Source organism: Sceloporus occidentalis, unplaced genomic scaffold (genome assembly GCF_023333645.1).
Source record: "Sceloporus occidentalis isolate IW3139 unplaced genomic scaffold, rSceOcc1.0.p SCAF_6, whole genome shotgun sequence".
NCBI classification, from domain to species: Eukaryota; Metazoa; Chordata; class Lepidosauria; order Squamata; family Phrynosomatidae; genus Sceloporus; species Sceloporus occidentalis.
Genome location: NW_028316986.1, coordinates 78,849,217 through 78,866,087, shown reverse-complemented (window position 1 = coordinate 78,866,087; position 16,871 = coordinate 78,849,217). Strand labels below are relative to the sequence as shown.

At 37.5% G+C, this 16,871-nt stretch overlaps 1 protein-coding gene across 3 annotated transcripts in view; it reads left to right on the top strand.

The window, feature by feature from the left end:
• Positions 1-16,871, top strand: part of TIAM2 (TIAM Rac1 associated GEF 2) — a 156,746-nt gene that overhangs the window by 132,117 nt on the left and 7,758 nt on the right. For all 3 annotated transcript variants that reach the window (XM_089530152.1, XM_089530150.1, XM_089530151.1), the window contains 8 exons: positions 602-775; positions 2,513-2,581; positions 2,941-3,066; positions 5,443-5,551; positions 9,436-9,615; positions 10,282-10,400; positions 12,969-13,077; positions 14,795-14,853. In XM_089530152.1, the coding sequence (XP_089386278.1) occupies positions 602-775; positions 2,513-2,581; positions 2,941-3,066; positions 5,443-5,551; positions 9,436-9,615; positions 10,282-10,400; positions 12,969-13,077; positions 14,795-14,853 (945 nt within the window). The remainder of the gene's footprint in view (positions 1-601; positions 776-2,512; positions 2,582-2,940; positions 3,067-5,442; positions 5,552-9,435; positions 9,616-10,281; positions 10,401-12,968; positions 13,078-14,794; positions 14,854-16,871) is intronic.

The window sequence follows — 16,871 nt, the reverse complement described above, 5'->3', positions numbered from 1 at the left end:
GCAAAATGCTGGTGACACAAGTCACAGTATAAAGTATCTTGAGACCAGCAAGTTGCCTACTTTTGGTTTTGAACAAGGATATAAAGGGTGTATGTGTGTGTGTGTGCGCGCGCGCGCGTGTGTGTGTAAAATAAGATGTTTAGCAATTAGGACAAGGATGGCCAATATCATCCAGATGATTTAGAACTATGACTCCTATCATCCTTCATCTTTGTTTAAGCTGACCAGGACAGATGGAAGTTGAAGTCTAATGTGTGGAAGCCCACATGCTGCCTACTTAAGAACTAGAGTATAATCATGTTACCATTTAGAGCATAATCTGTGAACATCTGGAACTTGTTGGATTGTAATACCTTCCAGCCTTCTTCACTGGCACGGTGTGTCTGGAACTAATAGGATTTGAAGTCACAGGGCCCCCCACCACTGATTATAGACATAAGCTGCGGTAACGCACACATTGCATTTCAGTTCATGTGCCATAGTTAGCTTGTACTACTAGAAAAGGAACTCCTTAGCTGATGTGTTTGTGTGTCATAAAGAAGTCAAAATTAACTTGTGACCAAAATGTAGTAAACAGATATGTATTCTTTTCAACTTGCAGAGTGCTGAACAAATTTCAGTGTTGTGCCCACACTTCCATGAAGCTCAAGTAAATGGTATGGAAGCAGTAAAGGACACCCCCCTGCTAAAACCACTGACACGACAACTTACAGATGCTGACAGACTTCGAAAGGTCATTCAGGAGCTTGTGGACACAGAGAAATCCTATGTAAAGGTAACATGAAGGTTTTGCAGTATTCATTTCCCCCTGGAGTTCTTTCTCCCTGTTTTAGTAGTCCCTTGCCAGATATTGATCAGCAATTTAATGTAAAAGAAGCAGAAACTGGGGGGCATATAATGGAATCCACAGAAGAAACTGGAGGTGCAGGTCTCAAGATACTCAAAAGATCCTTATTTTATTACTAAAAAAGCTTGGAACATTTTTTGCTGTAACATTTTGGGCTTTTTTTTGCTAATAAAACAACCATCCTTGGAGTATCTTCAGATCTGTCCCAGTTGTTATTATGTGAATTACCATGAGTATTATTTTCCTAGGAGTAAAAGATACAAAATCTGAGGGACGTGTGATAGCACTCCCCAAAGCCTTAGCCATTTGTCCTGGGTCTCTCAATTGCAAGTGCAGCTTCTTTCATACTGGATGAATACTCAGAAATGTCTCTGTGCAAATCTTTAGAATGTTTTCCTGAGATTTCAGATTTTCCTTGCTAAAAAGTTAAAATGTTTTTGCTAAGAATATCTATAAATATTTACATTATGGTATAGCATAGTGGTTAAGAGGCTGAGCTTGTATCTAGCATGAACTCACTAAGGGAGCGAAAGGTGAACTGCTCTGAGCACTCCATATCCCATCTGTAATGTGGGGCTGACAGTACTGATCTGACTCTGTCTGTGAGCTGGATGTGGCATGTGCAAGTTGCATTGGTCACTAAAAGTGTTGTGTAAACACTGCTGGTTCATCTTCATCATACTGTGCTTCTAAAATGTTCTGTGCCACTTTGGATCTCATACTGGGAGAAACACGAGATATACATTTATAAATAAATGTTATTGTTCCTATTATCCTGGGGAAGAAAAAGCTAATGATTCACTAATTTTACCATTTCATTTAGACTTTCAGAGGTAAAAACTCCAATCTGGACCATTTCCTTATTGGTTGAAAGGGGTGATTTTTGGCAGGGGCATGGAGAAAGAAGATGGTAAAGGGATTGGAAGAGGGGACAAGAAGGAGTGACAATAAGACAATGGTTTACCCACCTGTATGTTGTTGGCTTGGCCTGCCTACCACAGAGCTTAGAAAAATTACTTTTCAACTGACAGTTTTTCTTGGTACTTGTACACTCCTTGTATTTGTTACATTGCCCCCAAGGTACTTTCCCTAAGAAAATGCATTCCAATGTGAAGTTGAAAGCTTTCATGGCTGGCATCCATAATTTTTTGTGGGTTTTTCGAGCTATGTGGCCATGTTTTATAAGAGTTTATTCTTAATGTTTCGCTAGCATCTGTGGCTGGCATCTTAAGAGAATCTGAAGATGCCAGCCCCAGATGCTGACAAAATGTCAGGAATAAACTCTTCTAGAACATGGCCACATAAAGCCAACCCCCCCCCCAAAAAAAAACCCAACTATAAAAAATGCATTCCTTTAATGCAATTTGTATTCCCCCCCCCCTGCCTCATTTTAGAAAGTTGTTCTATACGTATTGGTTTTTTAAAATGAATCTATATTACTTCCCACAGCAGATTTTACATTACTCAACTAATAGCTATTTATTTTGTTATTCTTGAGTAGAGTGTGTGGAAAGTGCTCAGACAATAGCACTAGGACAAGAAAAATGTGGATCCCAATGAAAACTACTTCTGAATTAGGAGGGGATTATTTTTCTTTTTCAATCATATGTTAAACTGTTATAAAGCTTGTAATTTTTTAAAAAAATATTTTTTAAAACATTGTAGGATCTCAGCTGTCTCTTTCAATTATATTTGGAGCCTCTTCAAAGTGAGACCTTCCTCACTCAAGATGAGGTAAGGGTATTTGTTGTTGTTTTAGCTGCTTTCTGGTTTTTTGCAATTTTATAGGCATTTCCACTATGAAGGGAAAAGCACACTCTGTTGTTGTTTTTCTGTCTGCTGCATTAGTCATGTCTGTTATAAAAACTAACTGCACTTCTGACAAAAAGAGTTCTAAGAAATCTTTGTTTGAGAAATCCTTTGTTCTTATGCATTCAGTGCCAAAACTGTTATGAGACACATTCATTACGGTTAAGTATCCTTTTGTTTATCTCTAGCAACATACAGATTAACTGTCTTCTATTTGCCAGTATTTCTGTAAAATATAAACAGTGTGCATTCTCCATATTTGATATTTCTTCCCTTCCTTTTAGATGGAATCTTTGTTTGGGAGTTTGCCAGAAATGCTGGATTTTCAAAAAGTATTTTTAGAGACCCTGGAAGATGGAATATCCTCCTGTTCTGATTTTAACATACTTGAAACTCCTTCTCAGTTCCGGGTAAATACAAACTCTTGAACTCTTTACATATCTGAGTAGCATAGTCTGATAGTAATGCCTATTCCTTATGATTGATTTTTCTCCTTCCTTACCTTCCTTACCTTTTCTCCAACTGGACGTTTTGTATGCTTAACATTGAAATCCACAGGATGGAAACTTCCATAAGTATGCGTGGACATAGAGTGAATGTATCTTAGGGTCACTAGAACTTATCCAGATTTAGGTGCCACAGGTAGCAGGTATCCCTCTCACACATTCCTTATTTTTGCTTATGAACAATATTTTTGTATAGTTTTCAGTGATCTCCCCTTTAGCCCGTGCCATAGCAGCTCTGTTAAATGAGATCCTCCGACCTTAACGTGTAGCATTTCTAGAGGATTCAAGAATCTACTCTGAGGAGGAAAGGAAGGTCTACTACCACCTCCCCAGACAGAAAGACCCATATTTGCATCTAAGCCATTTTTCTGCCCAGTCGTGATTCAACTCACCCTAATGTAGGCAACTTTTAATAGCAATGTAGTTATGCTGAAAGGCCCTCTAAAGGTGTATTTCCCTTCATAAATTAAGTTGGTAAGCCAATAGGAGATAGGCCTGTGTGTTACCAGTTTTTCACTCACCCCCCCACCCCCTGGTAAGAATTAGAACTGTCTCAATATTTCTATAACAAACCAAGGGAGGAACTGTTGTCTTCTCTGTCTCTTCTCAAGAGACTGACATTGGGTAGTCAGTTGGAGGAGTAGACTTATGGAAGCTGGAGGCTGGGAGAGAAGTAAGACTGCATTCCATCTGAGGAATCAAGCCCACCCTTGATGTTATTAGAGTTGACTCTAGTGACTTCAGGGGCATGTAGAACTTTACACCATTTTTGCCTGACATGCTTATTGTGGCTCCTCATAGGTAAAGACAGTATAGCCCTGATAATCCAAGCTCTGGGAAAACACATGGTATTGCATAAGAGGTTGCTTTTGAAGACTGTTAGGAAAACTGTAGTTTGTTTAAACTACAGTGGCTAGTTTGTTGATATGGAACTCATATTCCCAGTTTTTAAAACAGTTTATTAGTCCATTTAAGCCCTATATGATTCACAAGCTGGGTATCGAAAGGATCCCCTTTTCACATGCAAACCTCCCTTTGTGTTTATTCACCCTCACACTCTCCATGTCCCCTTTCTTGTTGGAAGGGGATACGGATCATGTAGATTTTTATGATAGGTGAGTACTCAATCTCTTTAAATAAAGGAACTTTGTGGACAGGTACAGTGAAGAACCCACCATATTGCCTCTCCGGAAATCACCAGTGTTTTATTACAGAAGGCTTTCTGATTCTTTTGATAACCATGACCATGGCACATGTGCACATTGCACATAAAATCGAATTTAAAACTAAGTCAGTCATCATTTGATTCTTTTGAGGGATTCTGGAAACTCATTTTATGAAGGTTCTTTTCCACTAGCACTGAAATATTCAGTATTAATTTAGCTATTAGCTGCTAAAATGCTTTAGTCCTATTATGTCAATGCTGAAGTTTTAGAAGGTATACTAGCAAATTTGGCTTCAATTATAGAAAGTTCTATGCAAGAGAAGATTCCTTTTTCCTAAATAGTGTAACTTTACACCATTCCTTTTGGACCAACCATGTCACTCTCCTCCCATTCTAGAACTGTATTAATTTGATACTTTGTTGCTGTGTAAAACAAAAACAGTACCTCAAAGTGAGCAAGTTGCCTTGTTTTTTCCTACATACTACTGTAGTTTTATTTCATACATTTATACCTATTGAATTATTGTTTTTTTTTTATCATTTGTGTTGTTTATTGTTCTAAAGATGTATTATTCTTTGAAAAAGACAGAAAGGCAAAGTATATTGTAATAAATGTGCAGAACAGTTAGAACAGATAATCTCTCCAGTTACAAAGTAGCAATGATTGCATCCAGCACTGGTAAAATACGTTGTTTGCCAATAATTTTACAGGAGGAAAAGTCAGGTCAAAACTGTTTTGCTAAGCATTGGTGTTACTAAATGTAGTTATGATAAAGGAACATCATTTTTACTGTTCTGCTTTTGTAAATAAATAAGTATACATAAAAGGAAAATTATACACTTTTGTAATCTATTGAAAGTAATCATCTTTATTGTCTGTTGTAGTTTTCCATTTATAGCTCCCTCTTGTTTGTTTTCTTACTATGTATTTTGCTTGTTTTTAAATGATTTTTAATGTTGTTCCTCACTTTAGGTGTCTGTTGCAAAACATGCTATAAATGTTATGTTATAGTAGGATGAATGGATCTTTAAATAATTGCACTTTTTATTTACAGTTAGATAGTGCCTAAAAAATAAACATACTTCACTCCAATCTTCTATGGTATTATTTTCAGAAACTGCTGTTCTCTCTGGGAGGTTCTTTCCTGTATTACGCTGACCATTTCAAACTGTACAGTGGATTCTGTGCAAACCATATCAAGGTCCAGAAAGTTCTTGAACGAGGTAATTGTCCTGACTATATAGTCTGTGCATGTGGTAGATCTGAAGCACATCAACGGTTATTTTTCCTGGCAAGACCATAAATAAAATGACATTTGCTTTATTTTTTACTCTGCCCTGATGCTACCAATATAGTAGTAGACAACTTTAAGGAGTGTGGCTTCTCCACAGTGCACTCAGACTTGCTACTACATTTGCATCTCATGAATTTAAATCAAGATGTGTAGGGAATCATGAATTTTACTTTAAAGAAAGGGAGGTGGGTGGCTGTACCCAACTGCCCAATGGACATCAGTGTCACCCACCTCCCTGGTTTTAAAAATTGCTCCTCTTGAAGTGTTACTTCTTAAGTACCTTTCACATATCCATATATGAGTGTCTCATATATAAAGATTAATTTGGGATTTTAAAAAATCATTTAAAAATCATCTGACTATATTCAGAGAGCTTCACAGTCAGATTTTATTGCATTTGAAGTTGAGTTGCATTTGAGAGGATATGACACTCTTGAGAGTAAAATTTCTAGAGGGTACTGAACTTAAAAAATGGCTGCATTTACTTTTGAGTCAGTTTGGATGTGAATAGTACTTACAGTACACCCACTGACAGAAAAGGAACAAAATTAATTCTGATTGGAAAATAAAATCAGTTTTTCTTTCATGAGGTACAGCACTTCAGGTGCTATTTCGAAGAAGTGAAATCTTTGTAAAAGGTGTCCTCATAATGAAGATTTACAGTAGAACATATCATTGATATTGTTAAACTTTTAACTAGGGGTTGTTATACTGACATTGTTCAATATTTATTTTATTTGTATCACATTTTTATCATTATATCTATATTCATATTTATATCATGATTTTGACAGAAGTAAGCTACACTTTAGATAATGCAAGTGTGTTGAATAGCAATAGCAAGTACATTTCTGTACTGCTTATCAGTGCACTTAAGCACTCCCTAAGCAGTTTACAAAGTGTAAGCTAATTGCCCCCAACAATCTGAGTACTCATTTTAGCGACCTTGGAAGGATGCAAGCCTGAGTTGAGCTTTAGCCCTTTTGCTGGTATTGAACTTCAAGTCATTTCCAATTTGTAGTGTAATGAAGTTGTCTTGGCAAGATTCATTCCAAGAAGGTTTGCTATTGCCTTCCTTTGAGTCCAAGAAAATGTAACTTGCCCAAGGTCACCAGTGGGTTTCATGGTCAAGCTGGGAACTGAACCCTGATCTCATAGTCTTAGTCCAACACTCAAACCATTATGCCATGCTGGCTCCTGTTGGATAACTGGGGAGGGGGGTACATATATATGTACAGTAGGACAGATGATATAGACAGGCCCTTTGTGATACAACTCCCCCCCTCCTCTGGGAAACAGCTTGCAAGACAGTACAATAGTGTAAATTGTACAGAAATATTTGTAGATTAAGATTGAAGATAAAGGTTTGCCCTTTCTGTTCTGCTTCTGTTTTATTTGTTAGTACCAGTAACTTGAGTAGGTATGCAAGAGTATCTTGTAGCACCTTTCAGACTATGTAAAAGAAATTGTAGCATAGGTATTTGTAGACTTGGTCTGCTTCCTCAGATGCATGGATATTCCAGACTAACATGGTGTAATGCTTCTGGGGTCCCCTCTCTCTGCTACTGCAAAGCTGAATGGGATCTTTGCTCAGAACCTTTGCTCAGAAGCACCTCGAAAGTTTCTGCCCAACTGGTTATCTAAATTGACAATTTCTATCTCATCACCCCTGTGATACTGAACCTCATTAAAATGTAACTGTACCTCCTCCCACATTTAACGCTTTGTTATCTGGGAAGAAGGTTCTGATAATGGGATGGCTGTTCATTATCATTAATGGCTATGTCTCTGAATTCTTAGGAAATTATGTCATTTTAATTTGGCAGGTTATGAGAAAAGATTGTAACCTGAATGTGTTATGAAGGCACATGGTATAGGACCCTAGATCTGCTCAGTTTCTTGATGGGGGACTGCCTGAGAACTGTTATGTTTGCTACCTTGAGTTTCATGATGGTCAAAAATCAGCACAGAAATGATCCAGTAGTACTGGTGCACATCAGTGGTGCTTCAATAATATAATTGCAAATGGAAAGTCAGGTTCATGTGACCACATGGTATTATCATTAGGAATGCAGTAAACCCCATGATAGGTTCACCTTAGGGTTGCCATAAATTGGAAATGACTTGAAGGTACACAACAACAACCACAACAGATTCTTTACCAGTATGAACAGTACTAGGAAAGGTATAACAAAGGACATATAGAACTATGAAGCATTGTCATTATGATGTACTCTACTCTGATAAGCTTTGCCAAGAGAAAGATGACTGTGTTGATTCTTTGTATCATTGGCATCCTTCTGAAACAAAGCTTCTTGAGTTATCTGATGAGGAGGGCTGGCATATCCCACCCACCCCTAATGTGCCAGATACCAACACTAAATTTGCACCCATGGCTCCAGTTCTTCCTTTGTTTTCTGGAAACTTGCCAGGGACCAGTAGCCAATGACTTGAGGACCATCACCAGTCTAGGGACCACCATTTTGAATAGCACAGTTCTAGAGCAGGGGTGGGAATCTTGTGATCCTCCAGAAGTTGCTGGAGTGCAATTCCAGCACTCTTCACCATTGCCTATCCTACCTAGGGCTGCTTGTACTGGCACTCCAGCAACACTTGGAGGGCCATATGACTGATACTTTGTTTTGAGGCACAACTCAAAGTGCTGTTGTGACCTGTAAAGCACTGTCAGGCTCAGGTCTAGGCAGTGCTGTTGTCACCTGTAAAGCACTATCAGGCTCAGGTCTAGGCTATCTCAAAGACTGTATCTCCCCGTATGAACCAGCCAAGGGCCTGAGGTCCTCAGGAAAGGCCCTTCTCTTAGTCCCACCACTCTCACAAGCCTGGCTGGTGGAGATATGAGATAGGGCATCTTGGTGGCTACCCCTAGACTCTAAAATTCCTTGTTGTCCTTCCATCGGCAGGAAAAAACCTTTTTACTCCAACAGCTTTTTAAAGCAGTATATTTTTATCTTTTTAATATTGTGAATAGTTTAAATACATTTTAATGTTCACTTTTTATGTTTCTAACTGTTTTCTTTTTATAATTGCAACCTGCTTTGAGTCCCCATTTTTGGAGAAATGGTCAATACAAATAAATACAGTGCACCCGCGATATAAGCGGCTTTGAGCTTATGCATAAAACTGTGTAGAGCCACGCGAGGTGCAAGGGCGGTGTATCCCATTCAAATGAATGGGGCGCGCGCCCATGGCGCATATGCATCACTGCGCCACCGTGTGCACGAGCCCCATTCACTTGAATGGGGCTCGAGCATACGCAATATTTGGCTTACACGGCGGGGTCCGGAACAGATCCCCCGCGTAAGCCAAGGGCGCACTGTATTCGTTTTTTGTAAGTTTTTTGGGCCATGTGGCCATGTTCTAGAAGAGTTTCTTCCTGGCATTTTGCCAGCATCTGTGGCTGGCATCTTCAGAGAATGCTTGCCTGGAAAGGAGTCATGTGTATATATATATGTGTGTGTGTGTGTGTGTGTGTGTGTGTTTATTTATTTATTTATTTATTTATTGTGTGACCTGGAAAGGCAGGCGTGATTTGTATGTGTATTGTTTTGTTGCTGGCAGGCAAGCCAAATATTGTTTTTGTTGTAATTCCTTCTCTGTTCTGAAGACAAACAGGTTAATAACTGCAGCTAAATCTTCTCTGGATTGCCTGAAATGTTTTTCAGTGTGTCATTATAATCAAAGCATAACAGCTTAGGTGGTATGTAACTCACTGAAAACTGTTGTCTAGGATGCCTGGAAACATTACATTTTAGGACTCTAAATGAATTCAGGGTTTTCTTTTTTTTTGCTTAGCCAAAACAGATAAAGCCTTTAAGGCGTTTCTGGATGCTCGAAACCCCACCAACCAGCATTCGTCCACACTGGAATCCTTTCTCATCAAGCCAGTTCAAAGAGTGCTAAAATATCCATTGCTCCTGAAAGAGTTGGTATCCCTGACCGACACTGAAAGTGAGGAGCATTACCATCTCACAGGTACTTTCCAGAAGCTCTTAACTATGTTGTTTGAGGTGCTATTTAAAATCTTTCAAGGCTATTTGTATTCAGATCACATATTTACTGTCAAGATGTTTGGAAGGGATTTTTTGGTTCAAATTATTCAATGAACAAATTTGGATATCCTAATAAACCATGGTGTGTTGTTGCTGGCTTGATCCTAGCTTCCACCACCCACTCATTCGACCTTGTGTCTTTTCATCAGCTGGTGCAGCTATGGAAACCTCCATATGGTTCTCTTGAGTTTTTGATTAATCACATTTTGCTGTTTTTCCAAACCAACACACTGTGTTGAACTTTAACTATGGCTCATTTCAATTCCCTTTGACTCCACTGTTTACTGCCAACCTGCATCTCATTCATAAAAATAACCAGGACATCAAGGTGACATTTCATGACTTAGATAAAGGGTTATAGCAAAACACAAACAAACAAACAAAAAACCCACCCCATTATAGTGATTTCTGTAAATGGCAAAATTCATGCAAATGATTTTTTTTTTATCTTCAAGATGCCACAGAACTCTCTCTAGTCTGCTATAGCAGACTAGCACAATTACACCTCTGAAAAGTGTAAATGTTAAGTAAATCAAGTGTATGCTTTACAGCTATCTGTTATATTGTGGAATTATTTTTAAAACTGTAGAAGCCTTGAAGGCAATGGAAAAGGTGGCCAGTCACATCAATGAAATGCAGAAGATTTATGAAGATTATGGAGCAGTGTTTGACCAACTAGTTGCAGATCAGAGTGGAACCGAGAAGGAGGTAAGAGGGTTGGGGCATGTTATATGACCTCAATCCTGATTTTTGATTTTAAAAAAGTTGGAAGTCACTTGTGCATCAGACTGCTACAGGGTGGCTTGAGCTGCTATTGCAGTAAACAGCTCAACCAGATTTATTTAAAAGGCACCAGCAGCTTAGACTTTATGTAATAATGGTGTTTTTTTTAAAAAAGATAACTTATAAAAACATTTTATTGTGTGCTGCTTTCTAGATCATGTACACATAATGCACTTCAATAGGTACCCACTTAGCTTTAAACCAGTATTCTATCACTTGTCCCAAGACTGAGAAATCTTTAGGTTGTGTACATTTATGTATTAAGTAGAATTTATTTCTAAGTAGACATACACAGGTTTGTGCAAAAGAGACTGCTTGTAGTAGCCATAACTTATCAGGACAACATGCTAGACATCTCACTGTGTTTTTGGTTGTTCCTATTGCAGTGCTGAGTTTCAAGTTGAAATTCCAAACGAAACCAAAAAGCAGAGACAGACTCAAAATTTGAGTGTTTTCAGTTGGGGAGGTGAAGCTGCTGCAACTGAAAGGGAAATAAAAAGACATAAAGAAATAGTACCAATAGCACCATTGAGACTGACTGGGAAGAAGAAATAGCTTTTTTACAAAGCTTGCATTTTTACAAGATAAATAAAAACATATGTCAACAAGCTATAACTCTGTTATGTATTAGGCTTATTCCTAATAACTTTCCAGAAGAAACTTTATAATGTTATCTTTTAGTACAAAGTCTTATTCCCCTGTCTCTAGGGATGAATAAAATAGTTTTGTTTCTTGTACCTCCCCTTACTGGTAAAGTCTTATAGCTTCCCAATCCTTTTCCCGTTTAACTATATCTTTCTTGTTTATTAATGCTGTTAATCTAAGTCTTTCAATTCCCATATTTCGTTTTGCCAAGTCTCTAATTGTGGGGTTATTAGTAATTTCCAGTTCTTTGCTGTTATCCTTCTGGTGGCCGATATTAGGTATAATAATATTTTCCAATATTTCCTTTCTTCCTCTGGGCCTAGTAATAAGGTCATGTTTAACAGATATATTTCTGGACCAAAATCGAAATCAGTTTTTAATATTAACTTTATTTCCAAATGAATCTTTACCCAAAAAGACTTTATATATATATGCAATGCCACCACATATATAAATATGTACCCATTTCTTTTTGGCATCTCCAACATTGGTTGTCGTTTAATTTATATATTTTTTTCTAATGAGCATGGTGTTTGATACTATCTATTTACAACTTTAAAATAATTTTCTTTTATTGCTTGTGCTACAGTAATTTTTTTTGTTTTTAATCTAGCTTTTTCTCATTTTTCCAAGTCTAAATTGTATCCCAACTCTTGTGCCCATTTTATCATAGAATCTTTAATTTCCACTTCTTCTAGGGCTCTTTTCAGTAAGATGTTATATATTTTATTTAATATATTTTTTCATTTTCTTTCATTAATATAGAGTCTAATTCATTATCTTCTTTCTCAAAACCAAATAAACTCTTATCCTTTGTAAATCTTTAAGTTGAATTTAGTTCAACCAATTCATATGGCCTATTTTAGTTATGATTTCTTCCTTTGATCTTAATATAACATTTCCTTCATTATCATGAGTTAATATGTCTCTATACATTAGCTATTTCTGATCTTTTTCCCATTGGCCTAAAAAAGCCTCCTGTGGGGAAACCCAAAGTGGAAGTCCAATGTAAAACATTTTTTTCAGTTATCCAGTTATTAATTAAAGTTTTCCTCAATAGATGTTCATTTAAGACTTTGTCCCGTTTGTGCCCATCATACCAGACGTATGCATGCCAACCTAGCTGGGTGTTATATTGTTCTAACCATAAAGATTTGAATTGCTTATTTTACACCAATCTTTCATCCAAACAATACATGCAGACCTATAGTATAGTAGAATATCTGGTACCGCCATACCCCCCCCCCCCCTTTTAATTGTATCTTTCATAGTTGTCCATTTGATTCTTGGTCTTTTGCTGTCCCAAATAAAGTCCTTTAACTCTTTTTCCCATTGCTTAATTATTTTCCAGTTCTGTATTATTGGTAGACTTAAAAAAAGAAACAACACCTTTGGTAGAATACACATTTTGATTGTCACACTCCTACCTGATAGGAAAAGCTTCAAGTCTTTCCATTTTTCATATTGTTTTCAATTGTTTCCCACATTGACCCATAATTTAAATAAAAAAGATCTGAAGTATTATTTGTTATCCAGATACTCAGGTATTTAACTTTTTCCTTAATTTTGAAACCCAAAATTTCTTCTATTGAATTTCTCTCTTTTCCGTTGATATTCTTTGTTATTAACCAAGTTTTATTTTTGTTCACTTTAAAGCCTGCTAAATTTCCAAAAGATTCTAATTCCTGTTTCAGAATTTCCATACTTTTTGAAGGATTATCTAATATTAAAACTAAATGATCTGCAAAGGGTTCCTTTATATCTTTTAATGTGAAAAAAACAACAGAATAACACACACAAAAAAGAATTCTAATTAAAATTATGTTACTATTAATCCTTCGCACACAGGTCACAGAGCTTTCCATGGGAGAGCTTCTATTGCACTCCACAGTTTCATGGCTGAATCCATTTCCATCATTAAGTAAAACAAGAAAGGACCTGGAACTCACTGTGTTTGGTGAGTAAATCAATTTTATATGAAACCATCATCATAGACTGGCATCTTATTAGTGGCATAACCTTTGCCAACAGAGAGATGACTTCCCTCACTTCACTGTGATCAATCATTCATGCCTGGAGAAAAGCAGGGGGAGAGGGGGGCTCAGATACATCTAACTATGTCTTTGTAGTGCAAAGCTATTGCATCAGCTACTGAGATCTCAAGGAGCCCAGTGGATGATGTAACCACTTTGTGTGTAACTACAGGGGCATAGCCAGATCCCTCCATACATGGGTACAGGGCTTCAGTAGCTCTGCAATAGTATTGGTTCACATGCAGAACAACTACACTACACTCACTCTTGCAGGATTGCAGCCATGCAGCACTTGCAGAATTTTATATGTAAGATGTATCTAATACCATCTATAGATAGCCTAGAGAAACTTAATGCATTTGAAATATATACTTCCCAAAAGTGGAAATTAGCAGTAACAACTTCTTTGTATTAATTAATATTTAACATTCATATAGTTCTTTTAACAACAAAAACTGAATATACATTATTCCAATGATCCTTTATAAAGTCCCTTATGGCAATTTGGTAAGGTAGTCCAGTATTAATGTCCCTCTTTTGTGGAGAGAAGGATAAAACATAAGGGGGCAGTAAAATAGTGAGGGTTCCAGCAGCCAGCCATCTCCTTCTCCAGGATATGCCATTCTTTTTCCGCATCTCCTGATGAAGTCACATGACATTCAATTGCCGCAAAGCATGCTCAATCCTCATTTGAGTGTTCCAAGGTATTCTCCTTGTACCCCTTCCCTTTTAAGACGTTGGCTTTTGAAGTATTACATACTTTTGAAATCTTGAGGCATTCCTGAAGTTCCTGTTATAGTTCTCATGTGGAAAAGGCTGTGGTGTTATTAATTTAATATTGCAACATGGTGCTAAGTTGCTTTGTTTTCAGTTATCCAAATCCATGTGCCTAGCCACTTGCAAACACTATAGGCCCAAACTGAATCAATACCATGCAGATTTTCTAAACAGTCACCATATGAGGGCAGTAATGTTTCAATTAGTCATCTGCAGTTCTGACGTATGGCTCATAACAGACAAGCAAATTTCTGTGCCACCTGCCCTCTATAGTTTGAGAACTGTGTATTTGCATATTATAAAGAGTTTGTGCTGTTAGATACTCTTCTTCTCCAAGTCATACTGATTGATTTTAAAACAGACATTCGTTATTATATTTCACTTTTTTTCACTTTCTTGTCCCTAAACAAACCTAGGAATGTTTCCCATGAACATATACTTCCTACTGGAAAATGGGGGTGGGGGGGGTGGGGAGGTGTTGAGTTTTATAAATCAGCAAATGCTAAATTTGCACCTGTAACTCCAATCTCAAATATGATCATTTGTAAAACTCAATATTTTACCCCCCCCCCCCAATCAACAGAAAGTAAATACAAACACTGATTTTGTACCAGTTGGGATAGATTGTGCTCCACATTAGACAGAACTATATTTTAAAAAGCTAATTAATCCTTTTCCATGGGTTAACATTTATTTATTTATTTATTTATTTTAATCCAAACTTTCAAGTTAACGTTTATTGTACTAGCCAAAGGCCATGACAAAATGAGCTTATCAAAAAGCATAAAACATTTAACATTTATTTATTAACATTTATTGCATCTTTGGCTAAATAATCAGTAAACATTATTTTCTTCTGCTTAGTGTTCAAAAGGGCTGTCATACTGGTGTATAAAGAGAACTTCAAACTCAAAAAGAAGTTGGTAAGTTTTAAAGTCCCAATTAGCACTACCAAATGATCTGTCTTTATATATAAATAGATGATTGACGATGATATTGATTGGCAGTCTTGAAAAGGCTAAAATAAGTATGACTAAACATTTACATCATACAATAAAATATAATTAAACTATCAATAAAATTAAAAACAGTTAAAAAGAAGGGCAACAAATTTAAACAAGCTAGTACATAAAAGGTCCTTTCCCCCTGAACAGTCAGGTCTCAAAGGTTTGCTAAAAATGTTTTCAGCTGCCTATGAAAAGATAGTAAGGAGGGCACTATTCTAAACTCTCTAGGAAGAGAACTCTTTAGCTTGGGAACTGGTGTCGGGAGGGCTCTCTCCTGTGTTCCCACCAGATGTTCCTGTGAAGTAATGGGATAAAGAACAGGAACTTTCCAGAAGATCTCAAGAGACAGGCAGGGAGACTGAGTTGTAGGAGGGCTTTATAGGTCACAACCAGCACTTTGAATTGTGCTCGGAAACAAACTGGCAGCCAAAAGTTGTGTGCTCTCAAGTTCCCCCATGATATTCTTGCAAACAAGGTAGTAAAATGTGGGTTATTCAGTGCTGCTGTTAGGTGAATTTGTACTTGATTGTCCAATGGAACACAAAGGCTTCATCCTCGAGAGAAGTGACTAGCGGGCTGCCACAGCGTTCTGTCCTAGGCCCAGTGCTATTGAACCTCTGTGAATGACTTGGATGATGGACTAGAGCACATGCTTATCAAAATATACAGATAACACCCAATCAGGAGGGAGAGCTAATACTCCAGAGGATAGGACCAGACTTAAAATTGGCCTTAACAGATCAGCAAACTGGGCCAAAACTAACAAAATGAATTTCAGTAGGGAGAAATGCAAGGTACTGTGGTAAAATGAAATGTACAAATATAGAATGGGTGACACCTGGATTGACAAGAGTACATGTGAAAGGAATCTAGAAATCTTAATCCAAGCTGAATATAGGTCAACAGTGTGATGTGGCAGCTAAAAAAGCAAATGCACTTCTAGGCTGCATCAATAGAAACACAGTGTTAAGATTGAGGGAAGTAATTGTGCCAATGGCCAGACCTCACTTGGAGTATAGTGTCCAGTTTTTGGCACTACAGTTCAAGAAGGATATTGATAAGATGGAATGTGTCCATCGGAGGGTGACCAAAATGGTAAAAGGTGTGTAAGCCATGTCCTGTGAGGGGCGGCTTAGGGAGTTGAGTATCTTTAGCCTGGAGAAGAGAAGGTTAAGAGGTGACATGATAGCCATGTTTAAATATTTGAAAGAATGTCATATTGAGGGTGAAGCAAGCTTGTTATCTGCTGCTCCAGATCCAAATTAGTCCTTTCATAAAACGAAGGGTTCCATTCATTCACTCAAAGGAGCTGCAGTCCAGTAGAGTCTCCCACACATAATATGGGAAGGCAGCTTTTGCATTTTCTGCCCTCATGCCAACTCCTACACCAAAAGCTCAGGCGTTTATCAGATGAGGGAAATTGGAAGCATAATCCAATGGCAATCTGAACGCAATCATGGGGTTTAACGTTATTGCGTGATAGACTGCCACACAAATACGGGCAATGGGAAGTCAGTCTGAGCGCAATCATGGGGTTTCACATTATTGTGTGATAGACTGCCACACACAAATTCAGGCAATGGCATGCTATTTTTGGGCAATGGGGAGCCAGTTCGAATGCAATGAGCATTCATATAATTTCACTAAACTAGCAACTTTACATGAATGTGTTCTGGCCCCACTTTCTTTTCATTCGAAATTAAGAGAAATTCCTCCTGTGTGATAAACTCATCAGTGACAATTAGATCTTCAGTAAATTTGAATCCACTTCTGTGAGAGGGGACCATTATTTAAGTAGAAAATCTGACTTTTGGATCCATCCCATTTATTTGGAAGTGAGCTCAAACCCAATGAATCAACATTGTCTGGAAATCACTTGGAGACTTGTGTAGATGTAGATGTAAGTGGGCTTACATCTGCAGGAAATAGAATAA